This window comes from Eleginops maclovinus, chromosome 3 (genome assembly GCF_036324505.1).
Source record: "Eleginops maclovinus isolate JMC-PN-2008 ecotype Puerto Natales chromosome 3, JC_Emac_rtc_rv5, whole genome shotgun sequence".
Classification (NCBI taxonomy): domain Eukaryota; kingdom Metazoa; phylum Chordata; class Actinopteri; order Perciformes; family Eleginopidae; genus Eleginops; species Eleginops maclovinus.
In genome coordinates, this window is record NC_086351.1 from 13,618,662 (window position 1) to 13,646,097 (window position 27,436).

General features: G+C 41.6%; 2 protein-coding genes across 4 annotated transcripts in view; one reads left to right on the forward strand and one right to left on the reverse strand.

Moving 5' to 3' along the window:
• Window positions 1-7,220, forward strand: part of kirrel3l (kirre like nephrin family adhesion molecule 3, like) — a 32,636-nt gene extending 25,416 nt beyond the window's left edge. For 2 of the 3 annotated variants that reach the window (XM_063878820.1, XM_063878822.1), the window contains exons 6-15: window positions 162-267; window positions 578-726; window positions 832-959; window positions 2,063-2,189; window positions 2,346-2,446; window positions 3,132-3,330; window positions 4,146-4,265; window positions 4,458-4,567; window positions 4,728-4,817; window positions 4,944-7,220. In XM_063878820.1, the coding sequence (XP_063734890.1) occupies window positions 162-267; window positions 578-726; window positions 832-959; window positions 2,063-2,189; window positions 2,346-2,446; window positions 3,132-3,330; window positions 4,146-4,265; window positions 4,458-4,567; window positions 4,728-4,817; window positions 4,944-5,435 (1,622 nt within the window). In that variant the 3' untranslated portion in view covers window positions 5,436-7,220. The remainder of the gene's footprint in view (window positions 1-161; window positions 268-577; window positions 727-831; window positions 960-2,062; window positions 2,190-2,345; window positions 2,447-3,131; window positions 3,331-4,145; window positions 4,266-4,457; window positions 4,568-4,727; window positions 4,818-4,943) is intronic. The other variant, XM_063878821.1, reaches the window with a different exon arrangement.
• Window positions 7,221-7,698: 478 nt separating this feature from the next.
• st14 (ST14 transmembrane serine protease matriptase) lies at window positions 7,699-27,033 on the reverse strand. The gene is given in 20 exon segments (XM_063878819.1): window positions 7,699-9,179; window positions 9,312-9,448; window positions 10,001-10,269; window positions 10,714-10,894; window positions 11,350-11,469; window positions 11,996-12,109; window positions 12,414-12,521; window positions 12,941-13,045; window positions 13,528-13,641; window positions 13,644-13,657; window positions 14,003-14,112; window positions 14,474-14,577; window positions 15,052-15,191; window positions 16,386-16,614; window positions 17,118-17,153; window positions 17,861-18,033; window positions 18,473-18,543; window positions 19,580-19,740; window positions 20,323-20,470; window positions 26,813-27,033. Coding segments are annotated over 20 exon segments (2,523 nt in total). The 5' UTR covers window positions 26,840-27,033; the 3' UTR covers window positions 7,699-9,017.
• Between the last annotated feature and the right edge of the window lie 403 nt (window positions 27,034-27,436).

The window sequence follows — 27,436 nt, forward strand, 5'->3', positions numbered from 1 at the left end:
CAGCAAACACCAAAATATTCCAACAGTCTTACAGAGTGCATGCCGTGTACAGCGATTTGTAAAGCACATTTAATTCAGTCGCACTGTTAAAAGGTGACTGGTGCCAACACGATTGCTGAATCCAATTTGTGTCAGTAACATAAAGGTTTTCCTTCCAACAGACCCTCCTTCAGTGACTCTATCAGTGCAGCCGCAGACTGTGACTGAGGGAGCCAAGGTCCTCTTCATCTGCTCTGCTTCAGCCAATCCTGAAATCACCGGATACAGGTATCCATCCTGCATTTCTTCCCTCTTGTGCTGCCACCATACATGCAGAGCCAGCATTCTAAGATGATGATACAGCACAATTGCACAATATTTCAAGGCATTATTTGCTGCCAACCAGAGTGAAAATGTCATCCAAAGAAAGCCGCACAATGTCTGGCAGATTCATTGGGTAGACTGTGCTGCTTCATTGGCAGCATTTAATTATGATTGACACAAGCCATGAATCAGCTAATAGCCACTTTGCTACGCATGGCTTAGTATCTTCCCTGAACTAATGTGACTGTATAATGTGATTATTCATCTGTCCCAGGTGGTCAAAAGGAGGGGTTCCTATCTCGGAAGCAAACGGGGACAGCCTTGAGGTGACGGTGGACTACTCATACTTCACAGACCCTGTCTCCTGCGAGGTGTCTAACTCTGTGGGCAGCACCAATGTCAGCACTCTGGTCGATGTCCAATGTGAGTTTAATATAAACAATAGGCTGTGTATGGGAGAATTTCTCGAGGTTTATGTTTTGTAAAAGTAGTTTCTTATTGATTGTAACTGGCTGTTGTTCACCCCAGTTGGCCCCAGACTGATGTCGGAGCCAAAGCCGATGACAGTGGATATGGGGATGGATGCAGCCTTTACGTGTGCATGGACTGGTAACCCTCCTCTGACCCTGGCCTGGACCAAGCAGGGCTCCAGCGTGGTAAGGCAACAAATACTAGCCGCCACTTTAACTTAACGCTTCAACACCATCCCTCCAGAGAGAAACAGTCACTTAAGACCTTGAGGCATGAATCCCTCACACGTTTCCCCACAATCCTGAATCCTTAACACCTCCTCTCTCCATGCTCCCTGAGGGGTAGAGCCTCTGGCAGATATCTGTCTGTCCACTGACAGACTCATACAGCATAATCAAGGCACATGACATGCTGTCATAACTCTTATAAACAGATCAGTCAACCTGTGGTTCAAACTAACAGAATGTGCGTTGAACTTTTACAGCAGCAGACGTTAGAAAGCCCTGACGTCACTGCACTTGAATATTTCCTCAAAGTCAATTTTCCTAGGTGGAACAAATGTCCACCTTTACCTCACATCATCCTGGTAAGAATCTTTCATTGGGGAAATCCCATAGGAGCGTCTCTCCTGCGACTAATATAATTCCTGAGGCGTTGCTGGAGAAACCACCCCCCGGCAAAGATTGCAGCGGGATGGCGTAAGCGATGAGGTCATCTCAGAGGGGGAATGCTTTCAGGCACTCTGAGTGGAAACACAGGCATTTTTCTAATCCACCCACTGCCACTGTCCCTCACACAGTAATGGATTAATTGGGTTACTCCATAAGTGTGTTGAAATAAAAAATTGGAGAGAGTGAGAGGGGGTGTAGAGAGGGAGGAGGAACGGAGTGGGGGTAAATGGATTAATCACAGCTTGATGGAATGACAGGATCAATGAGCTAAAGAGTGAGTGAGTGTAGCAGCTCCAAAGGCTAGGGCCCACTCACACCATAGTGCTCTCCGTTCTGTCCCCACTGTTTAATTACAACAATCTCCCCAGCAGCACGGTCACTCAGCGGTGGCTGGAGTGCTTAATGCTGTGATTAAAGCTCTTCACAATGAAATTAAACTCAAACCACCAGCATTTGTTACAATGGTCAGCCCACCTCTGTGCTGCCTCCACAATGAGTTAGCCACTGATAAAGGTCCCGGTTGTCTTTTGTCTGCCTCCTCTCCTCAACACCTCGCTCTTTCTCACTCCTTCTCTCGCTTACACTCTTCTCACTTGTCTCTCTGAATTCCCCACTAGGTCCTCAGTAATGGCAACACCTTGCAGCTGAAGGCTGTTACCCAGGAGGATGCTGGAACATACACCTGCAAGGCCATCGTACCCCGGATAGGAGTAGCAGAAAGAGATGTCACTCTGACTGTAAATGGTGAGTGGCTTTTTCCAGAGTATACACTGATGGTTCTAGTGTTTTTTTTTTACTGATGTGATGATTAAGTAGCATCACAATTGATATGACAATGTGGCACCAGGCAACATTTTTTTAAATTTGTATGTTCTGCTCGTTCTTTTTTCCTCACACCAGGCCCACCGATCATCACAGCGGATGCCACGCAGCACGCTGTCAAGCACTCCAAGGGCAAGCTGGAGTGCAGAGTGGAAAGCAGCCCCCCACCTGATAAGATTGTAAGTTATCCCTTGTATTTGTGTTGCGTGTCATTCACTTGTGCTTGTGAGCTTGCATAATTTGCACTCCTCCTTGCCCCGCCCCCTTAGGAGACATCAGTCGGTGCAGCTTTACCCCTGACCTCACCTTCACACCTTTGCGCCAACACATCTCCACTTCACTCGCTAGCTGACACGCACACACACATATTCACAACTGTAATTGCACCGACATTGACTGTAGAGAAAGTGGAGTGGGGCGAGCTGTGGGAGACCGGCTTCCTGCAGGTTTCAGCCAAACCACATTCAATTAGCGGCCCAAGAGGCATCACTCAGCTGACCCTGTTGAACTGCTGAACGTACGCTGGGCTGGGAGAGGATAATGAGGGTGTGAAGAGGAGTGAGAGAAAGGTGCCCTGCTGGCCCTGCGCAGGAGACGGCATAGAGGAGTCTTATTTCATAGTGCAGCTACCTAGCCCTCCTTAGGCCTCACCTGCAGGGCAGACGTGGGAGGCAGCTTAAACATGAGCCTGTGAGCTGTGTCAGCCACGGAGCACCTTAGAGGTGGGTAGCGAGGAAGCAGATCAGAGAGAAAATCTGGTGTTCAGTCAGTGGCAGGCCAGGATCTGACGATAAACAGGCCTCTGCATCCTTCATAGAAAAGCGACTTACTCCCAGTTGTCTTTTATTATGCTCCTCTCAACAGGTGTGGACCTTTGGAGACGTGAGCCTGTCCTCTGGATCCTCCGGGCGTTACTCTGTGCAGACAGTCACCAGCGACCACGGTGTCATATCCACCCTTGTACTGTCTGAGACTTTGGCGCCAGATTTCCAGCTGCGCTACAACTGCACTGCCTGGAACCGCTTCGGCACTGGCACCGCCCTGGTCACACTGAAGGAGCAAGGTACAGAAAAAGAGTAATAACCCCCACTAGAGCCCTCCGCAGAATTTACAGTGATCCTCTCAATCCTTGCTGCGAAGGGCCAGATTAGGCGTAAGCAGCGCTCCCATCTCGTGCTTATCTTAATTATACTCCTCTAAATCGATATGATTTAATCAGCAGATGGTTCCTTTAATGAATATGTTTGCCCCATATCGTAGATATTGATTGGGGGCAAAAGTCAATTAGAGGAAGCCACGTGCATTTGCGGTTGGACTCATATTCTCCATCACTGTCTCAGAGCCAAGTTAAGCATCTAAGGCTGCAGCCCTCTTTAAGTGATCTTAAAATAAGCAAGTAGTACAACTACACTGTGCTAGTGGAAGCCTTTGTAGCAGCAGACACCAAGAATCAGGTCCTCGGCAACAATTTACATCAACGTAGCCGAGTGAGGTCTCTGGAGAAATGGGCGGCGGTATCTCCTGGAATCTCTAATTAGATTACTGTCTGTTGCTTCATTGCATGTCAGGCCTTGTTACCCTTCTTTCAGAGAGATTAGAGACAATAGCCCGGCTGAGGGATGCCAGATTGCCCGCATGAGCATACGCTAGCTATGAGTGGGCAGGGGGCTTACCGCAGATGAATTTATATAGGCGCTGACATTGCTGGGATTAGCAGGACAAATGAAGGGATCTCTTTATTTCTGTTGCTCTGGTCCGTACTTTCTTGACACTGACAATTGTGTTCTACTATCTCTCCTGTCATCCTTCCTCTTTTTCTGATAACCATCTACTCCCACCCCCTACACCACTCTTCCTCCATTCCTTTTCTTGTTACAGAAGCCCTGCCGATGTTGATAATTGTGGGGGGAGCAGTAGGCGGAGGCTGTGTCCTGCTCATCTGTGTCATTACTCTGGTCTCCCTCTGCTGCAGGCACACAGGCAAAGGTGAGCTCAATGGTTAGTATGCGCGAGAGGGTCAACAGCCAATTCTTCAAATCAAACAGATTCAAGTCATATTCATTTGTGAGCGGAAAATTGAACAGTTTTTGTTACATTTTTGTGACGTTTACCCTGCAATAAAATTCAATTTCTAAAGTCAATTTTAAAGTCTGCTTGTTTACTAAAGCTTCTTCTTTTCAATCCTTGCAGGTAAAAGGTGCACTCGTCTCTCCAAGAGTGACATCAGAGTGCAGATTGTTCATAGCGATCACAACGCTACACGTGGCAATGATGATGAAGAGGATGTCAAAGAGCCCATGGTACATTTCTTTGAACACCGTCTTTGTATTCCGTGTAAATATCTCTATTGATGGAAAATTCGCATAAACTCTGTAATGCTCAGACTTTGTTTTGTTCTTATTCAAGTGAGGTCATGCTCATCTAAGTCATTCCTCAAAAAACTCATGGTCTTTCCCTCAGGCACCAAACAGCAGCGAGTCTCCTGGGACGTCACGCACAGAACACAGCGACCTCCTGGAAGAGGAGGAGGATGAGAGATCGGACATAAAGGTAAAACTGAAAAAACTGTCTTAAAGAAACACTCTCAAAACAGCGAGAATGCTTTCTTTTTATCCATAATGCATAAAACAGAACTATGCAGGGTTCATGATTTATCTTTCTTTGTCATTCTCATAGGACCCCACCAATGGCTACTATAATGTCCGCGGCCATGAGGACCGCCACATCCGCAGCAGTGGATTCTCTGAATATGTGCCCAACACTCGGCCAGTCTATACTCCATCACAGCTGCCCTCCCCCAGTCCCGTATATGGTCAGCATGGCACCCAGCCTCGTGTCTATGACTTTTCCCACCGGTACGCAACTACCACAGCAGGAAGGACGGCGTATGAACAGCAGCAGGCTGCCCAGCAGCAGCCCACCCAGCCAGCCAGCATTTACCCCACTGATCCCGCCTACAGTGGTTCTGCATACCTACCCGCCACCTATGGCCGCGCCTTCACCAGCTATGTTAAGCCAGCTTCCTATGAGAAGGTGGATGCGTACGACCAATCAGATCAGGCCAGTAAGGTGTCCAGCTCGTCTCGCTTCTCTTATGCCTCTTCGCAAGTATCCTCCCAGCAGTCTGACTATGGCCGGCCTTCACAACGTATGCAGACGCATGTCTGATTGGACAAAAGAATTTGAAAAAAATAAGAGTACAGGAGCAGTGAGTCGATAACCATTGTCACCTCCACATTCAAGTGTGGCTGGACTAACATGAACAGAGCCTTACTTAACTTGGACGTTCCTTCAAGGACATGTTTGGACAGTATATGGAGGGAGCCATATGATTTATGTTGGTTATTGGATAACCAACCTTTATTTGTTATGTTGGATGACGGGATCTACAAAAATGCTGACTGTAGAGCACCTGAGCTGGAGATTTCAGCAGATTGTGATGTTCAAGTCAAAGTTCTGATTACAGTGTGATACCTCACCAGGTAATGCCTACATAATGACCACCCGAACCTGTGGAGATATTCTGTCAGTGCAAGGGCCAACTAGAAAATAAATTAAATGCATCTTCTGAATTTGGGTGGCCAAAATAACTGGGGTAGCTGTCTACCTGCCTTTCAGAGTCTACTTTATGTCAACACTAACTATGAAATGTGAAATCTTAAATACTGAAAGAAGACATTACAAGCTAAGACATTATGAGGTTAAAAAAAGCAGATATGAAAGACCTACTGTTGTCTGTCATTTGGTGTTTTGTTGGCATGCGAAAGAAATTCTAAGCACATTTGTGTCTCTATCATTCACAAAAGGCTGAGCTATCCATAGAGAGACAGACCAACTATTCTGCACAACAGGCTAGCTCTACTGACCAACAGGTGCTACGGGCCCTGTAGAAGTTTAATCAGTGTTAGAATACTTCTGGCCTGAGCTGTATTCCTGAATCTTCTTCTGATTTTAACCCTAACACGATGGATTAGCAGTGTTGCTTACCGGTGGAAGAGGAGATAGAAGAGAATGTGTATTTTAGCTGTCATTGTAATGGAGGGCTATATGTTAACTGTGTTGTACCAAGATGGACAAGGTAAGGCCATGAAAACCCAAAGATGGTGATAATTGTATGGGGAAAAACTGGGGTTGAATACTGCTGTCCATTCCCTGGTACTGTTTTCTGATTGTTAAAATGAAGACGAGGCTGTAACCTGAACAATCAAAAGTGGTGGTTTGGAAAAATTGGTGGAAATCTTGAACTTGAAATAAACTTGAATGCAGCGTCACGTTCAGCAGACTCAGTTGGGGAAAGACATGTAAGGTTGTCCTAATGTGGACCATACACTCGTTTTACAACTCAATCAAATTGTCTCAATATGTTTACAAGAAACAGTACTACCCTGAAACACTTACTGATCTGTACAAATGGCTGAGCCCATACTTTCTCTCTGTTGCATGCAAATGATGTGTCTAGTGAAAATCTTCAGCGTTTATATTCATGTCCATTTCATGTTTGAGACATTGGTTTCTGCACCTGGCCCAGTTGCATTCCACTTCCTGGATGTTTCAGTATGGACGCCTGTACTGCCATTTGTCTAAAAAGCTGTTACCAGGCAGCCTGAGGAGAGAACAAATGTCACTTCAAGTAAGGAGGCAAACATCATCGCTTGTCTTTATTTTTATATTTTATATAAGCCTTAATGTACAGCGTGTAAGCTGCTCTATTGTAAAGTATCTTTATATACATATGTATCTATCTTGGTTGATTTATTTTGTTCCACAGAATTTCTTCTCTAAGTTGTTCATCAATCATTGAATGCAGTTACTATGCTTTTTTTTTGGAACAACTAATTGCCATTTGTTCGTTCATTCTTTTAATAATGTATTGAGACTTTATTTGGTAATAATGAGCTATCGTTGCTTGTACCTTTGTACACATATTTATATTTAAATAAAACCATTTCCGATAAACAACTGGCTGGTGTGAATCCTGAGAGTTAATCAGCCTGCCGAGGAGCTTTAGTGGGCATGGGGAACAGCGACAAACAAAGCTTCCCATGTAGCAACAATGATGAATACATAAATTAGCAGCACTGTCTATGTTGATTTTCCTATTCCCCCAGTGGTGCGCTGCTTTTAATGAAGATAGATGAGATCGTGGAACCCCCACTGTATGTGTATCCACCTCCCGAAGTTGACATGCCTATCTCGTAGGGTAATAGGATAGAGCTCTGACAAAGGCAGGTATTATTTGACAATATGAGTTCAGCTTGTCACCTCTGTTCCCCAGGTAGGCACGCTGCTCACAACGGGGAGGAGAGGTACATGCTCATTACAATTCTTCTGTTAGGAGAGACAAGGTCTCACAAGACACGTCTTTATTATGCACAACATAATACAAAGCGAGACCTAGTCAAAGACAAATTACACAGGTGATGCAATTAGGTGAGGAGGAATCCAATTAAATATGTTTATTGCTAAGACTCATTTATATAAAAACATATGCAAACAGACAAACAAAAAAAAAAGTATAAAATATGTCCATAGTCCAAAGACGCTGTTCAATGCAAGAGAAAATATCAAAACGTTGTGGCTTCTCCCTGTTCATGAAAATACACATTTACACTTGGAGTTAATAAAAGACATCCATTTAGCAATACACTTTTTTCTTCTTAATTTTTTCCCCTTAAATAAATAACACTTTGGCAAATCTTCAGTTCGCTTATCCAGAGAACAATATTTCCAGGATTGATCACAGATAAAAGCAAACATAAAAGATCCATCCTGTCAAGCTTGAGATTTAAAAGTTGACTGAGCTGGCTGTGACCAAAGAGAGGAAACTCCAGACCAGACGAGTAAGCATCTGTACATTTGTATCACTCCAGATAAACATTATCTAGAACCACACTGGTTCAATTCGTGGCACCAAAGATGACTTTTGTAGGCTTTTTGGTTTCATACATTTCTGTATGTTATGAGCAATATTAAGAGTCTTTATCTTGTTCTTTTGTTTGTAATAACATGTCAATGCAGATAACGCTTAAAGTTAATGTTTATACTTTACTGATAAAAACTGAGACTAACGGCTAAATAAAATTGGTTTCATCAATTTAAAACCTATGCAATGCTTTTGAAAACAGTTGTGGATAGCTTGTTTGTTGCAAATAGGCTAAAACCCCATTTATTGTCCGGTAGGATATTTGATACATAAAACCCCCAATTTATAACTATTTACAGCATTAACGACTGGCAAAGTTCCACACTGACTGCAGCCCAAGACTAAGAAGGCATCCTATCTGTCTGGAAATATAAAATTCTAAAGCTTAAAAGCAATATTTACTTCCTTTTTTAAAAAAATGTATACAATGTTTAGATTCTCAATCAAACTTAAAAAGTTACATTGGACAAATATTAGGAAAACATTCCTAGAATATTTAATAATTTGCTCTCATGATATATTCACCAGTGAAATATGACTTTTCCTTGGGTGTCGAAAGATACTCTGCAGAGTTGCATCTTTAAAAACTACATAAAATACTAGTTGTTTGTGTGCAGGTGTGTGTTTGTGTGTGTGTGAGTAGGAGGAATGGGGTAGTTGGTGGTTAGCAACCAAATAAAGTGCTTTAGGTCATGCAAGTAGCTGTCTGCTACTACATGAGATCTTGGAGAGACTGGTCCTGAAGAAGACTCAAAGTTCCGTCTCCATTATTTTTAGCACTTTGTTGTTCCCCGTTCTGTGTCCCTTTTCTGTTCCTACCGACCTCATCAGATCCCTGTCTCCCCCTTGATCCAGTCTATCAGCTTGGTGACGCGCGTGTAGACACCCGGCTTGTTCCGACGAGCACAGCCCTCGCCCCAGCTTACAATGCCGGCCTGGAACCACTTCCCACTCTCCTCGAAACACACCAGGGGGCCTCCAGAGTCTCCCTGGTGACAGGAGAGCAATTATTAGATTGGCTTTGGTTGTGAGAGTGTGATGATTATTTGGGTGTGAAAACCTTTCTACATCGGCCTTTTGTCCTTTTATTCCATTCTGGAGAACATGTTGATTGGTTTCACCTGGCATGCGTCAACTCCTCCGGACAAGAATCCACTGCAGAGCATTCTCGAGGTGAGTTGGCCCTCGGTGACAGTGTTACACACCGTGTCGTTGATGATTTTCACCATCGCCTTCTGCAGCAGCTGTGCCTTTGAACCTGCAAGAGCAGGACAAAGGGGTCACATGGCTTCTGTGTTCGTCACTAACATCAAAAGGTGTTAATGGTCTGGATTATTGTTAGCTAATGAAGGTTTAAGAGGCTTCCCAGGAGAGCCGACATCTGTTTTGATATATGGATATGGACAAAGGCTTAATGGAATAGAGCAGATGAGATAAAAAGATGAGAGGGGAAACTAGAGGGAGGGTTGAGTGGAAGAGAAATATGTCATGATGGGAAAGATAAAGAAATTGGAGGGACATTAAAGGAAAAGCAGAATAAAGGAGGAAATGAGATAGAGATAAAGGGAAGAAAGAAGTAAGAAGGAGAGGAAGATGAAGGACAGAGATAATAACTCATTTTGAGAAAGATGGGGGAGGAGTGGGATGTCTTAATTTTGATTTTAGTTGGATATGCAAAAAAAGGGAAAACACAACTGTGGTTGGGTCACTCAAAATCGAGAGAGAACACAGCATAAATATATAATAATCAGTAACAGAGAGAAACAACAAATGACAGTTATATCCAAAATCTTCAATTCATGCTTAATACCTCCTTCTCGGAGCGCGCCCCAGCCTGTGACCCAGCAGGACGTGCCTGCAGGGAAGATGTGGGAGGGAGCGGGTAGGCAGATGGGTTGGATGGTATTGGTGAACTCCAGCGGCTCGCTGAGCTCCAGCAGTGCAATGTCATAGTCAAAGGTCATCTGGTTGTAATCTGGGTGGGTGATGATTTTCTTCACTGGCCGGCGCTCTACACCATCATACTTCCACTGATCCTGCATGCCACTGTAGGTCTGCCAGTTGGCTGCAACATGATTGCTTTGGTAGCATTGCAGGGCAAAGGTTACATGGGAGTCAGGATGAATGTATGCAACATCATAAACATGTGCAATCTAATAAAAATCAACATATGCCTTGTAATATATGCTACTTTAAAGTACTGTTACTCTCAAAGCTACTTATTACTTGTGATGATATATGACTCACTATTTTTGTTGTGGCTTCCATACAAAGTAATCTGGAAAAAAGCTTTAACATTTTATATCATTTTGTACAGCAAATATCATCAACTACTGAAAATGAACACACTCCCTTCTCAACAACAATGGAGGTTTCTCTGGTCTAACAGCATGGTTTGTGCTCCACCTACAGGGCACTCTTGTGAATACAGCTCCATGCATTCATGGTTGAGATGTAAATTCTGCCTCTGTACTAAGTACTATCTACTTGGCACAGTCTATGGGTGTTAGAGCTGTCACTCACTCTGGGCTGCTGGTTTTGAAGCAGTGGGCGGCGGAAAGGATCCACTTCTCAGATATGATTGAAGCCCCACACACATGCCCATTGGACAAGAACTGAAGGCTGACCTGCCAGGGCCATTCCCCCACAGCAGCGTTCTGCCCTCCCACGATGCGGTTCAGCTTATACGGCCTGGTGCCACACACTGACATTTAACAGAGGATATAGCAAGAGAGGAGGGGAATTGGAGGGTGAGTGCAAAATATTTGGAGAAAATGGCATGCATGATCAGACAGAAAAACAAGATCATTGGAAGCAATCATGATGCTGGCCTTAACTGGTATGGCTACTATGACTCTCTGGAATCCTAATAAGGCACACTGGCATTATATCAAAAAACAGACACACCCTTAGGCCTAAATGGAGGAAAAAGCCAAAACTTCAGAGCTGACAAGAGCTGCTTTCAAAGACGGATGAAATAAATAAAGTAGTCAAGGCCTGGGGCTGTTTTCTAACAGACAGCCGAACGTGCAGCTCAACTCAGCTCTTCTATAATCTAGTTTGAATGACACGGAAGAGATAAGATCCACTTTCAGATCTTTTAAAAAATGTAAAAAAAGCTTAATTTGGTAAGGGGAAAGAGAATGAATCCTTTCTTACAGCAGCTGTCCTCGTCGGAGTTATCAGAGCAGTCAGTGACGTGGTCACATTCGGCATTCACCTTGTTGACACATTCCTTGTTCCTGCACTTAAAGCTGAAGTCAGAGCAGATGCCTGGAGCTACAATGGGATGGAGACAGGTCCCGAAATCAAAACACATAGCGTATTTCAATCAAAGCGTTAGATGATTGCTAAGTTTAACCAGTAAAATACTATGCAATCAGTGAGGCTTTCAAGTAAGGCTTGAATGCACAATGTGTAGTGATTGAGGAGCAGATTGCATTGATTGGGGGTATTGATTGGGGTTGAGGTCTAATATACCTCTTTGTTCACAGAAGTAAAAATCTAAAGGAAATACAAGAAAGTACTGTGTGTGCGTATGTGTTTGACTAAGTGAGTGTGAGGAAAATTGATAAAGAGGGAAGTAGAAAGGGGAGGAAATGTTAGAAAGGGCTGGAAGAATGTGAGCAGTGACAGGACATACGCTTTGAATTAAGAATAAAGTCGGCAGTGCAATGTCTTTCTAAAACTTTGCTGATGAAGGTTAATTGTTTAATGGTTTGTTTAACATACTTGTGAATCACTCTTGTGTTTTATTTTTTAAATGCATTAACTGGCAGGGAAACTAATAAGTGCTGCCACTTACAGGCTTTACAAGAGGCCTCGTCGCTTCCATCTTCACAGTCTGTCTTTTTGTCGCACACAACGTCCTGAGGCAAACAAACCCCACCACCACAGCGCCACTCGTTCGCGTCACAACCTTGAGGCAATGAAAGATAGTGATGAGAATATCATAATTAAATAAAGACGAAAACTAAGGAGAAGGCAGTTTCAGAGGGACATTAGCTCTGCATATTAGCATCTACATCTATCTTGCGTGGATTACACATGATTAAGCATCTGGAGAGATGGGGAGTAAATTGGGCAGGGCTTCAAACAAACTCCATTACGGATAAAATAATGACCGTACACAGCCCAGGAGACAGTGACCAGAGCATTAGCAGTAATGTGGCTTTAATGTTAGCACAATTAGCATAGCATTATATAGGCTTTGCAATACTTACTGCAACTTTTTTCATCACTCCCATCTCCACAGTCGTTGACTCGATCGCACACCCAGAGTTTTGGTTTGCAAAGGCCATTGGAACAACCAAACTGATCCTTTTCACACTCTGAAGAGAAATAGTGTGTATTAAACAATGAAACTACCGAAGATTATACAAGTCATTTGAAAAGGGAACGTTCACCAACTCAAATCACTCACATGCTGGACACCAGTACTTCATGGAGCCTGGTAACATTGTAATGAAGGTAAGACTGTAAGACATCACTGGGCCCATCCAAGCCCAGTGTCTTCAGATCTTGTTACCTAGTGCCAGGTGAGTCATTTCCCGCTGTTTCTGTCTTAATGCTAAGCTGACTGGCTTCTGGCCTGGCCATGGCCGTGGCCTCATCTTTAAAGCGCAGTTATGAGCGTAGTATTGATGTTCTTTCATCATACTCCCTCAAGTAGGCAAGTAGATGTTTATATGAGAAGAAGATATGGAATAAGGAAGGGAGTACAGTCCTGTTGAGTGGTGCGGGAACTTACTGCACTCCATTTCGTCGCTCATATCACCGCAGTCATTCCAGCCATCACACTTCAGTTCTTTAGCGATGCAGATGCCGGAGTTGCAGGCAAACTTGTTGGGGCAAGCTGCTCACAAACAACAGAGAAAATATTGAAGCGGGAGCAAAGAAAAGGAGAGAAAAAATATGATGACAAGTTGAAGAATAGGGGAGTGACACAATATGTTCACAACATCCATCACATTGCCAATTCTTATCCCTATTGATCAGAGCAATTATAAATCCATTCTGGTAAAACTTGGAGACAACATAAAGAGCAGATGAGTGCTCCTGACTGACAGTGGCAAATAAAATGGACCCAATAAACAAGCTATCTGGTGATTACTCTAGCTTTTGTGTTTCACTGCTGCAGTTCCTAAGCCTTTATCACTAAACAGCTCCATTTGACTGTCAGACAGCTGCCATCTCATCGTCTCTCAGACTTCACAGCTACTCCCCCTGTCTCGCTCTGTAATGGCAGGCTATGAGTGTCCCTGACATATCCCAACATTTCAGATATCCTGGCAAATGTCATGTAAATATTGGTGAGACACTGGTCTCTTTACTCACGGTCTGAGGGATCGTAAGCACTGTACTCTGCACTGAAGCCTTTGTCAGTGAAGGACTCGTCAGAGTGAAAAATCACATCCATGACGTTGGACTCGCTGGACAGAGCCAAAGAGACATTTCGCCACAATACCTGGGACACAAGACAGATGTTTGAAAGGAAGACACTGTTTTGATTTCTGTAGTTATTCTGATGATTACTTGCTGACCAAGATTAGAAAATAATTGCAACCAAAACAGGGCAAAACCAGAGCATTGAGAAAATTTGTGGACAAAAACAATTGTAAAGTATCTGAATAATTTAAATATTTTTGTGAGGACTATCAACTTAAATGCAAATAAATTAATTGAAAAACTGTGTACTTGAATAAATACAGCAAATCAAGTGGGTCGCAGTTGAACCAACAAGTCAATCGGTAAACTGTGACGGTTATAAGCAATCATTAAAAGTGTAATTTAAATGACTTAAAAGTCTTACTTGGTGCCCATAACCTCCACATAGTCTTTGTGACATACACGGATATCCACCCCAGGCTCTTTCATGCGGAACATGGTGAACTTCAGCCGCAGCTTTTTATCAGCAGGGACCTACAGCAGAGGAGGAGGTGATTGGTTCATGAAGACCTTATTTACCATACATGTCATTCCTCCTCCTACACACTTAGACATGCACCTGTATCCCATGTAAATGTAAGGCCATGGGCGCACGTATGCACATGTAAACACACTGCATACACACCAGCAAACAAAACCAACACATAAAGCACTGCAGCTCAGAGAGAGCTGCTGCAGCAACAGCAGTCTGACAGATGAAGATAGAGGAGGTACTGAACAGCTTGGCTTCCACAGTGCTGCCTCAGCATTCCTCTCATGGCAGGCTAAGGGTGGTGGAGGAGGTGGGTGGAGGGGTTTAAGGCAGAGGAGGGGGTAAGCAAGCAGTGTTTCAAACCTTGATGGTCCACTTGCAGTCTACTGCAGGAGGATAGAAGCTGGGGTGAAGTGGGGAGGTGAAGACTCCTTTCAATTCAGTGAGGACGACACCACACGTTTTAACTGAAAAGAGCAAGTCATAAATTCACACTCAGCATATAAGAATATCATTTTTAAAAGGATTTTAAAAAAGGAACACTTACCCACCCTAATCACTATTCACTCCTTGTTAACCTATTTTTTTAAGAAAAGCTCTCTATTTAAAACACTGCTGGACTGCAGGAAAAGTTATGCGCCTGCCAGAATGAGACACATTTTCCAGAAACGTTTGAAATAGTAAGGTTTAAGCAAAAATGTATGTATTTGGGAAATACTGAGCATCCGTTAAGCCTGCATTAAAAAATATGTTTTGATGTCAGGATACCAACGTTTTCTTCCAGAATTCAGGTTAACACAAGATGATGATTATTGATACACAAGGGTAGTTTTCTTGGTTTGGTATTCAAACAGAAACAGAACCAAACAAGTCAAGGTAAATGTATGTGGATGAAGAAAAGAAACTAGTAGGAAAATAATGGCCAAAAACGGCTGAACTACCTTCAGATCTGGGGATGGCTTTGTACTCAGCTTGGAAGCCAGGCTTTTGGACCTCGCTGTCAGTAATCATATTGATCAGCATGATGTTGCCGGATGACACCACCTCCAATTGGTTGGAGGGGGGCCTCTGACCGCACTTCCTGTGAGAGAATGATAGGTAGTCAAAAGTTAAAGAATCAGAAGCAACGTATTGTTGTAAACACTACCACAAAGCAGGAGCTAGATGTCTGATTCATTCCCTGAGTGGAGTCTTTCTCTCCCTAGATACGTGATGATGAGCAACACTTACTCAAATACAGTTGTAATTCTTCTAAATCAGAAGCACTGAAACATCAATACAGCTAACAGGGTTTAACATTTTCAAGAGAAAATTATTTGAAAAGGAAAAATCAATAGATAAGCAGAGAAGGGTAGTAAAAGATATACATGAGATGTGCCAGCAAAATATATAAATTGCTAAGGCGGAGTTTCAAAGTCAAACATTAAGTGCATTAGCAAAAAGTTTCAGCACTGCTGGAGGCAGAGCAATGGAGGTGTGAATGACACTGCAAGACCAGCAATACATCTACCTGTTGTAGAATAATGTCATTATAGAGTATTATATTACGGCTCTCATAAACCTCATGTCACCTTGGATAAAACTGATCGCTCAATAGATTTATAAAAATATTATGCATCGCCTGGTAAAGCATATTTGTTTGGCAATGATTTCGGAGTAGGAAATTGCCTGCAGCTAAACTGATGTTGCATTGAAGAGCCTGTAGTTTCAGAATCACAGCCCTCCCCCATAGACAAAGTGCAATTACACACAGTGGTGTAGCAGGATTCAGGTTGACAATAGTCACAGATTTGAAAGCAGAGGTCTTTTTTAGCCAACTCAATCTCACCGAGGTCTCAAAAGTTAACAATAAAAAGAGACATGAAGTGCTAAAGGCTTCAGGGCCAACAAAAAAAAAAAAAAAGGTGTAATCACAAATCCACTGAAAGGAATGAAGTGGAACATGTTTTCCACCCACATCAAAAAGAGATTTCACTCCTAAACCCTTCCACAACATTTCAGTCAAGTGATAGCTCGTGGTTTTCCTGTGGGAATCATGCAGAACTATATTTTCCCCCCCTCTCTCCGATCGTCAGGGCTAAATAAATTAGACAATGTGGTTCAACCCTTTCAAACCAACCCTGCTACCAAGGTGTAATGTGAAATGATTGATTTGTGTCACAATTGCATTAACTGTGGGAGCAAATCAGGTCTTATTATCGCTTATACTTAATAATTAAAAAAATGACCAACGTGTTTTCCAAACTGCCAGGAGATTCACAGCCCTCTGACTTACTCTGTGATGGCCTGGGATTCATCTGGACTCAAAGAGTCATAGATTGAGACAAAGTCATCTGAGCAGTCATCCTCGATGTGGAAAAAAGGAAAGGCAACCTTTATGGCATTTTCCTCTGAAGCTCGTATTTGCCACTGACACCGAGACTTGGGGGGATAGCCTTCAGGGTAGCCAGGTGAAGAAAATGTTTGTACATGATCTGAAGCCTCCAGTCTGAAGAAACAACCCTCTGGGAATAAAGAAGATTAGTTGAATCATACAGTGAGCATAAAAATGATGAGTAATTTGAAAGACAGTATTATACAGCTTGTACATTTATATCTAATCATCTTTATGTTCCATATGTTTTTCTGCTCATTTTATGACTTTTCTGTTTTTTATTTCTAATTATTCAATATCTAATTATGCAAAACAATGACATATTTAAACTAATAATCAAACTATTCCATCCATTTTGTTTTAGGTATATTTGTAAAATAGATTCATGTACGATAGTACAGCTACTAAGTTAATGTAATGTAATGCAGTCTGATCATCCTAATAACAACACAACAGCACAGTCTTAAAGAAAAAAGTGTTTTGTGTGCCTGACACAGGGATCTCAATCTCTGACTACAGCAGCACATGTACAGTACAGGCCAGACATTCGTTACAGACCGGTAAGGGTCTGAGCATCTAGCCAGCTGGAAAATTACAACTACGAGTGATTGAAATGGGACACGGTGTACTCACTGGCTCTGGGGTTCCTAGCCAGGCGGGGATCTGTGACTGGAGATGGAGAGAGAGTGGCAGAGAAACAGGAGGAAAGGTAAGAATGGGTTGCTGATGTTGGGAGGTTGAAACGATTTGATGCATGAGCCTAAAATATTTGGGTTGCACATTTTCTGTTCAATTTCCCTGCGGTTATGGGAACTAGTGATGGTGTGTAGCAATTTCTGCTCCATCTCACCTTGCCCTGCAGCAGCAACCCATACATCTCTGTCTAACTATCTGGGACAGCAACATCAAATCATACCCACAGGAAAATCATTTTAAAGAGGACCAAAATCCACTGAGTCACAAGGCCAGCGCTTGGCTGTTGGCCAGGATGTGGACAAATGCAATGCGAATGCTGATAGGGCGGAAGGAAGAAAAATGGCTGTCTCAAGCCAGGCCAGAGCCCAGCTAATATCATTAGAGGATCCAAACAGCATTGAATGTGCAATCTGAGACGCAGCACAAGCAGAGGGGCCTGGCTTATCTGTTATCATCTTATCAGCACAACTCAAAGCAAGCTCCTTTAATACAAATAGAAACCATACAGAATACCAATGCTGATAGGAGATGACAGTGTTTTAAGATCTATATTTGCAGAGTTTTATCTGATTGTTAAATGTCATGAAGGGGGCCAGATGTGGCAAACTCCCAGTTGACCCCATCTTTCTGCCAATTGGTGTAACCCCCCCTTCCTCCTCCCTGGCCCTGATGGTACCTACTTGAGGCAGTGACTTCACTAATCTTGATATCCTTGGGGTTCCCAGTGCTGCGCTGCTTCTTCATGCCTCTCTCCAATACCTCCAGCACTCGCTCCTCTGAGAACTCCGGCATAATTTCCAGGTCTTGGACTGGAATATTAAACTGGGACCAATAGTAGGCGATCACACCCTCACTGGTAGAAACAGAGATGAGAAAGTAATGGAAAGAGGTTGGGGAGGAAGAGGATAAAGAGAATGTTCAGTAACAAGCTTCGAACATTCAACAAGAATCACAGGTTAGACATGACAATCACTGACATTCCCACAAGCCAAATCGAGCAGTAGATACATTCTCTGTGAGCTGTTGTGATTACTTATTACGGATTGAATTGAAATCAACTAGAGTTCAATGCTTCACACGTACCTTTGTAAGGTTACAAGTCAACAGAACTCATCTAACCTTGATTTTGTTCTACAAAAAGCAACAGACTTAAACTTTTGAAATCCCAGGGAGCAGTGCAACACAGAGTTGCGGTCATGCAAAATGTATTGAGAACACTTATTTTCCAAAAAGTGTTCACCATCTGCTCAGCAGTATAAAAATAGAAAAAAAATCTCCACATCTGTCATTACCTGAAAGCAGTGACCACAGACGTGGTGTAGTAGTCTCTGAGCAGTAAATCAGTCTTGTAGTTTGTTGAAATCTGTGTATAAAAAGATGTGTCTTTTTTTTTTTAAAGAACATGTAAAGGATGGCTTGTCTGCCTAAAGACAAAAGTACAAATTAGCACATTACCATAAAAACCACCTTCCATGTAAAGCACACAACAATGGGATTCTCAATTAAGTGTTTTGCCTTCAGCTGCAGTGAGCTGCAAACGGTATCAGACGAGGCTGCATTCATTCTTTGTAGTTTAAAATGCAGGTTAGACTAACATACATTATGCATTTACAACATAATCTACCACCAAGATATGGGAAAAGAGCACATGAGCATGTTTCCTTTGTAATGTTAGGGATTTAGCAGAAAATGACATTGGGGAGAGTATATAAATATCAATATGTCAAAATGACTATTAGTTTCAATTAGCAACATCAGAGAGACACAGAGGGGATAAACTATAGTTGCTAAAGGACTCTAAGAGACAGGTGGTGCTAGACTAGCAGAATAAGGTTGAACATGACAGTTCTATCTCAAGGGTGTTTTTAGCCCAGCATTGTTTACTTAAAGCTATACTTCACAATCATGTAAACACAAACCTACACCTGAAACTGTTACCCAAAAGCTGTCCTTTTGGTTGTTGCAAAAAAAAGCTAGTACATCATAAAGCTTTTTTCCCCTCAATCATCTACTCATCTAATATTCCAGCTCCACTCTAATCCTTACCCTCACTTATGTAGGTTTGTGTGCGCTTGATGGGGTTTGAGCAAGGTTTTTTTTGCCATCAACTTGCTCCTAAGTGGTGCTACAAACATCTCTACTGCCTCCAAAAGGAGATGATGTTGAGGGAATTACGAAGAGAATGTGCAGCGTTTTATCCCACCCACGCTACTGTGCTTTCAACAGTAACTGTGCATTGGGAGGGGCATTTTTTAACAGTATTTTCACAAAGCCAAATAGCTAATCCTCACTGAGAAAAGGGCACAGAGTGTAACACTGTGCTCAAAATACTTAACAATAAATACGGTAGATGAAAGAAAGGGAACAAAATAAGGAAAGTCATCTTATGTCAAACTCACTAGTGCCTCCAGGTTGTCTGCCAAACTTTCAAATTCCTCGCTGCCGGTATCCTCCAGATTCTGGTTATACGGTACATCAACCAACTTCATATGACCACTGAAGACCAGCGTTGAAGGGCTCAGCCGCATATCAATACTGCCTTCTGAATCAGCATCTTTAACTTGGGGGAGAGGCAGATGTGAGATCAAGAAAATGCTGTAAAAGACCCTGAAACTCCATTTTAAAATTGTACAGTGTGATTTCATTTCCAGCAGACAGTCTGGCTTTCAGAGCAATTAAAACAGCCAGTTAAATCAAGAGGCTGTTTATCAGGACTTCAGAGTGTTTTTCATCAGACCCAGTATGAGTTAATGACAAGGAAGCTGCGCCTTAGTCTCTGTGACATTTTTCTCTTTTGCATTATTAAAAACAGAAAGTCCGAGCTGTCAAATAGGCAAACACTAATGAGAAATTACAAATTCCAAACAAGCCACTCTTACACTCTTCTATCAAAGAGCTGTGCCTTCACAGTAAGTGCAAATGATCCACTCTGAAGTATCGGATGTTATGGCTGTCTTGGCAGTTACTGATTTAAATAACTTAAATATTCAGCTAATTTCTCATCGAGAATAACTTTGATTTATGTCCAAAAGTGTCTATCACATGTCCAACGTCACCACACATATTAAAGCACTGTTCCTCATACTTCAAGACAACTCTACTGTGGATGATATAGAAGAGGAAAGCATTTAACTATACTTACAAACAAACAGCCAAATGAGGAACGCTGCAACGGCGGCAAGGATGAGAAGAGCCACCACGACTCCGATCGCAACCCCGATGTTCCGCTTTGAAGACTTCTTCTCTTTGTTGGTTAGGAAGTCAATCTGCTCGTGACGGCCATTGCGGTCCTGATGCAGAAAAAGAGCAATACACGGTCAGCAAACATACAGCATCATATTGTGGATGCAGATAACACTAACTTTAACTACGCTGGGACTGACGTGGTCACTGCTGATAGTTAGAGAGCATATCAAATAACAACAATAATAATTATAATAACAACAACAACAGATGAGACATTAAATCACTGAACAACCATGAACATTGACAACATGTTTTAACACAAATTGTCTACATTTGGGGTTTGATTTATGCAGATCTGCTGTAAACTTATTTTAAAATAAATGTATCAATTCTACAAATGTCCAGGGGTAACTGAAAAACTTGACAATAGAGAAACAAAGTAAATTGTTTTATTGATTAAAAAAAGTGTCATTTATCAGCAGAAAGTATTATCTCTTTGTTTCTGAGAGACAATACCAACTTTGTTCCACACTTATTGTTCATATAATATCCCGCTTTTTAAATGCTATTTTATTTTATTGTAATTACATTGCCTTGTTTTTATGCTGCTGCAACGAAAACATTTCCCAAATTTGGATCAATAAAGTACTTCTATCTATCTAATCTGGTTTGTGAGTGATAGTGTGATAATCTTGCTCGAATCGGCCATTACCACTACCACTAACCTCTGCTTTAAAATAGATACCCCAATGATTCCACAATGATTGGTCCATTGACGACAGGTTCTCATTTAATAAAAAGATTAAATGAATAATGCAGGGGAAGTATTTGGGAACCTCCAAAAGATTATTCCGGTTGTATGCAAACTTGCATACACAAATTGTAGAATAACAATGCCATCCTTTTAACCTTTATTTTTCAGGGTTGTGAGAAACAGCATTTCGATCTCCCTGTCTGTATCTAATACACAGAAGATTGACAATAAAGTTAACTTTGATGCCATTATCTGTCCCCTTTATGAAAGTATGATTAATGGGTAGACATTAAATAAACAAGAACAGTGTTATTTCTTCATTTTATAAAACTGCTGATATACGACGCATTATTGTAAAAACTAAAATGGGATGTGAAACGCCTTTAACTACTTTCCTAGAAAGACCAGTTCAGACAGGTAGTCTGGCTCATGGTGGCATACAAGACTGGTCAAACCTGTTCAGGATGTGGGATAAAGCTACAACCCTCACACCTTCAGGAACACATGTGCGTGTGAAGAAATTACATGATTAACTGAGAAGGACCATGTAGAAATGATGGGCTTGCTTCTTTATGATGTGGTGCGTGCATGCGTACGTGCGTGCATGCATGTGGGTGTGAGCATGTGCGTGTTGTTGAGCTCTCTCAAGTGGGTGGACTGAGAGAAAGGTTTCTGGCCAGTTAGTAATCAACACACAATGAATTCAGTGCCTGTAGCCCATGAGTGAAGAAGCCCAAGTGCTATTAGGGGTGGAGAATCACTTTGGTATTAAATCAATTTGTCAGATGTGCTGCCCCTTAAGATGGGGGCTCAATTACATGAGTCTAGATGATAACTCATGGCAATTAAGGCCTATTCTTACGCGGCTCGGGCTTCCACACATGCTTTCTAATTGGAATCTCTAACAGCAATCATGGGCCAGAATGAGGGGGATCATTAGAGATGGGGTCAGCGAGTGCTCCAGGGTCTCTCTCTATCAGTCACCCTGATCACAGCCTAATAAAACCATTACATGCTCTCCATTATTCCCCATTCTTCACTCCTAGAAAGAGTAACTATAACATTTTATGGCTATGTGTAATAGTTTTGTTAAACACCAGCTCAGCCGTGGGTTTCATCCTCCGATTCTATCCATCTATTCTATCTAGGCCAATTATTGAACAGGAAGTAGTGCTGACCCTCTCTCCACACACAACCAGTCATGCTGATGAAGACTAAACCAAACATTAATGTTTGACAAGAAAGCAATCAAAGTTGTTGTGAAATATTCTGCAGTCGGTTTTTCTAAGTAGTCTCACCGGTTTGACAAGTGGGAAACCATTTAGAACTGCTGAAGGGCGTGGTAAAAAATAAGGAAAACCTCAAGCACAGTTACAACACTGGTCTACAACCTTATTAACAACGATTTGTCAGACCAATACACAAGTCTTGTCAGGGAATACACTAGAGAAGTATGGTACTTAGCTAATTAGATGCTGTGAGAAACTTTCTCAAAATAACAACATACCAAGTCATTATTTTGAGACAATAACTGTTTATTTTGAGATACTTAGTCCTTATTTTTAGGAAGTTTCTCATTATGTTGCAACACTAAATCATTATCCTGAGATCTTAAGACATTATTCGGAGTTGTACAAAATGTGTCTTTATGAGTTATAGGACATTTTTTTTGTGTAGCATTTGGTGGCATCTAGTGGGTTTGTTGCAAATTGCAAATTGCAACAAACTGAATACCCTTCCTCTCCCCCTCCTTTTACAAGACTACGATAATGATCGGCCAAGTGAAAACTAAGTAACATTGTGGTATCTTTCAGGACCTTTGCCTTGTTCAGAGGAAATCCTCACCATAAGACAATAATAGAAGCAACACATTCATGTCGTGGCTGAGGACTATGGTGGCCTTCAGGTAAAATTAAAAACCAAAAGATCTTTTCTCGCACCACTGTATGGTTTGTCCTCTCAGGGCTAATGTAGAAAGATGACCTTGTAAAAAAGGGACCCACTTCATTGTAGATATCAAAGGCTCATTCTAAGTTAATGTAAATACAATGATTCTTAGTCTCAGGCCTTATTTAGCAGAAGACCTTTTGACATGTCACAGCAAGAAAAGCACATGCGAATAACAGAGTAATTGATGAATGATTTTTAGTTAAGGATGCAACAGATTGATTGTTTACAACTGATACAGAAATTCTACTAACCAATCCCGACAACATAACCAAAAATAATTTCACATTTTTGTATAAGATGCTAACAAATCCCACCAAAAGCATAGTAAACACAAAACATACAAAAGCAGTTCTAACTCTAAACAATTCATTTAAAAAGTTTATATTATTGGCCAATCATTTATAGGCCTAATACAGTATATATTATATACAACAATAAAGAACTCTGTTTAGCTGCTTCAGTCCTGGTATAGTGTTGGCTCAATACATTGTCTTGACTTCGCAGGAAACAGGACAGGTGTTATCATTAATGTTAACACCAGCGCTCTTCCTATTCTGAGACATACACATTTCAGGAGGCTGAGTTCCTTAATGACACACAGCAAAACCTGCCAAAAGCCAAGCAGTCAGCTCTAGCGTAGAGCTCAAGAGAACCGCACCCTTTTAAAATTGCACACATAACATTGTCCAACTCAGGGTGGATATTTTTTTTATTTTAAATAAAAGGTCAAAATTGATGCAGCTGAACCAGAGAAATCACATAATTTATTCAGCACATTGGCATCTGGTCCTGTTAAAACCTGGAGCCTTCATTACCAACTCTGCAACCTACCACAGATTGGTTAAAGATTTGGGCAGTGGATCTACAGAGACAAGGATACAGCTGACAATTGCTTAGCCTTACTGTTTGTAAAGGTAAACAACACTTATTTTCATTTAGAAAATGTAATTTGTATACCCTGCTTCCCAAACAACCTATACTGACTTCCCTCTGCTCCTCCCAGTCTGTCTCACTGGCAGGGCATTTGAAGACAGCGCAGCAAGGGAACACAGACAGGGAGGCTGGTTTACTTCACTGAAGAAATGGCGGCCAATATTAACAACATACTGTAGGAGCTAAAACACTTAATTAACTTGATCGCTTTTTAGAGAAAGAACATACGGTGGGTTGATAAAGATGAAGGGTGTTTAACAGGCAGCGGAGCCGCTGTGTAGCGAGACAGAGTGAGACTGAGAGTGAGGCTGAGAGTGAGAGAGAGAGAGGGAAATAGACGCTGCTGCGGACCCTGGAGTTATAGGCCCACAGTTTGGCCACAACCAAAGTTTCCATCAAAGACTGACGCTATCTCTAGGGGTCTGATTTTGGCACATTATATTAGAAGCAGCTAAATCAGTGTAGCTAGAAAGCAGAGATGAGGTAAGCTGACTTCTTTTTAATTAAACACCCCTAAATGTATTCACTTTCAAACTGTTATTCTTCAGCCTCAAGTGACATCACATAGAGCAATTCATCAGTTTTGGCTTGGCTCCCTCTGGATCCAAAAAAGGCTTTAGTAACTTTTTACACATATGCAGTAGAACCCCTCAACAACCTGTAAACAGATTTTGATTTGAAAATTAGTAGAAGTCCCATTTAAAATGCTCTTAAAAACCTCCATCTCACCAGCATAGATCTGTCCTAACGAAACAAACCACCAAGGAGACTGCTAGCAGAAAGGGACAATCACATACGACAGTCAATCAATACAATTTCAGTAGCCTCATATTTACTTTTAGTAAACACCAACACAGATTTATTACTTGACCTTGGCCCTAAACATACACTTAGCAGTTAGCCTCTTATACTGCAGCATCACTGTGTGTGAGGAAAAGTGACGCTACAGCCTTGCGGCATACTACAGAGTTGCTGCTCAAGGAGGAACTAGGCAAAAGGCTAGTGGAAAAATCAACTACCGTCTTCCATTACTGCATCCTCCTCTTTACAGAACAGAGAAGGACTGAATGAATGTTGCTGGCCTTGCATGGAAGCAGCAGCCATCAGGATTTACACACAGAGAAGGTGTTATTCTTCTAAGATCACTGAGTGGTGTCAACAATAAGAGTCAACACTGTACTCATTTTACTGCTGTTCAACATGAGTTCCCTTGGAATGTATCCTGAAATGCAGTAAGAGAAAAAAGAGAAAAGCATGGCCTTGCCTGAAGAATTGTTTACTGACCACTCTACTGAGTCAACACATACACAGAGAACAGACTGACTGCAATAATCATAGAATTCCCATTTTATCCAGCATTTACTCATTGTCATGATCTCCCAACCTCTTGGGACCAAAATGCCAAGGTGTGGCAGATGGTAACCTTAAAAGTTATTTTTTGTGCAATTATATTTTTCCACCTACAACAATTTTTCAGAAATAAGACAATCATTGTAATGGAACTACTAAATTAAAGAAATGAAAAAAGCAGCACTTGTTTTGTTAGCTTCGCTATGTCTTCAAAGAAGCAGGGGGACACACGCTTGGCAGTCTTTTGTGACAAATATCTAACAGGCACCCTCTCCTGTCTGAGACTGGCAATGGCTCTAGATATTTTCATGTCAAACAAACGGTTTTGAACTCCTTGTTAATGTCAGACTAATGAATAAAGAAAAATGTTTATTTTGCTGAAATAGCCTTTTGCCGTTTGGTTACATTCTCAGCAGTAGCCTGCACATACTGGTACACTTCAGTGTGTTTTTCCCCCGGGTAAGGAATGTTTTTGTGAAGCTGTCAAATACAGGATGCAAAGAGCTGGTGAATTTCAGCAGCACTGACCAAAGCATTGTAACCATTAATGAGTCCCAGCAGAGTGAAGTTCACCTTTGGCTGTCCGACACTATTTTCTGCCCACAACCTCTACTGGTAATTCATTCATCTCAAACAAGACTGAATTATGTAGTAACAAGAACTGTATGGATATTTACATAATGTATGCATGTTCTAGAAGAAGTTGACCTATGGGTGAAGAAAAATAAGCCTTTGGCAGTTTTCACATCCCATTATCATTTTTAAAAAGCCTGTTTAAATATCACACCCAAACCGTGTGGTTGATGTAAAATCACTGTGGCAACATGTGTGTGTTCTTGCAACCAGTATTATTTAAAAACCAGTATTATTTTTAAACTTTACAGTTAGTGCTTAAAAGTAAAAAACATACAACCAAACGTCTTCCATACGATCAATAAACACATAAAATAATAACAGTAATGTTAATATTGACGAATAGTACTGAAACCTTGTGTCTGACTTAGGTTTTCTAGGCCTTTTTAAAACCAAATACAATGCATTTCAAAAACATGCTTACCTTTCCTGTACGTTTTGCAGTGACAGCCCACTGCCCATAATGACAACACCACAGGCAAGCACCATTTTTAACACTAAGTGAAGTCTTCAAATATCCATTCAAACATTCAGACCAGAGGGAAACTACATCATAGTATCAGTGATGGTTCTTGGAAAAGATAGTCCCAGGAACAAAATAATCTTTTTATACCAAAACCTTGTCAAGGCCAAAATATCAAGGTTTGAAATCTTTGGTACTGTAGGCCTCGCCATGTAAACACATAAGCAGCTCCGACAGAAACAACTAGGCCCAAAGCAAACACACATTGGATGTGTAGTAAAACTGTGGCTCTCTTTGTTGGACAGATCAATTTACATTTGTATCGGCGCAAAGAAGTTTAATGTCAAACTTGAGAAAACTTACGTTGTATTCATATCTGGCGGAATGCATCTTCCAAAAAGCGCTCCTACTGAAGTGCAACAGCTTCACCTTCCCACCAGTGTTTTAATAAATCTAAGATGTGTAGCCTATGCTTTATTTTTAAAAAATGAGTATATTAGCACGTCGTTTAAGTTAAATCCAAATGTCAGCAGGTCTTCTTGTATCGTCTCGAGCCGGAATCTCGAAGCACCTGATACCAACCGTTTCCGCACACACCTATAACAAACCACGCCCCTAAATACCTGCACTTGCAGTGTAGCGGTCTAGTGGGCGAAACCATTGCAATTTATAATTAACTATGACTTTTAACCAACTCATTTTATTCAAACACCTTCTTCTCCCCGTTTGGTTTGGACCATTTGCGGATCTTGCCGCCAGGAACTCGGAGGGAAATTACGTTTAATAGTTTGAAAGCATTTAAGCAAAGGCAAATTGAAAAAAAAATGCTTGAGGTTAGGCACTATGGTTTTTGTCGAATAGTTTTATTTAAAATATGTACATAATTAAATTGGATGAAATTAATGGCTACTGTGTACATATGGCTTTTAGGCCTAACCTACATCACAAAGCAACAACGTCAATCTCCTGATGACTACAATACAGGTA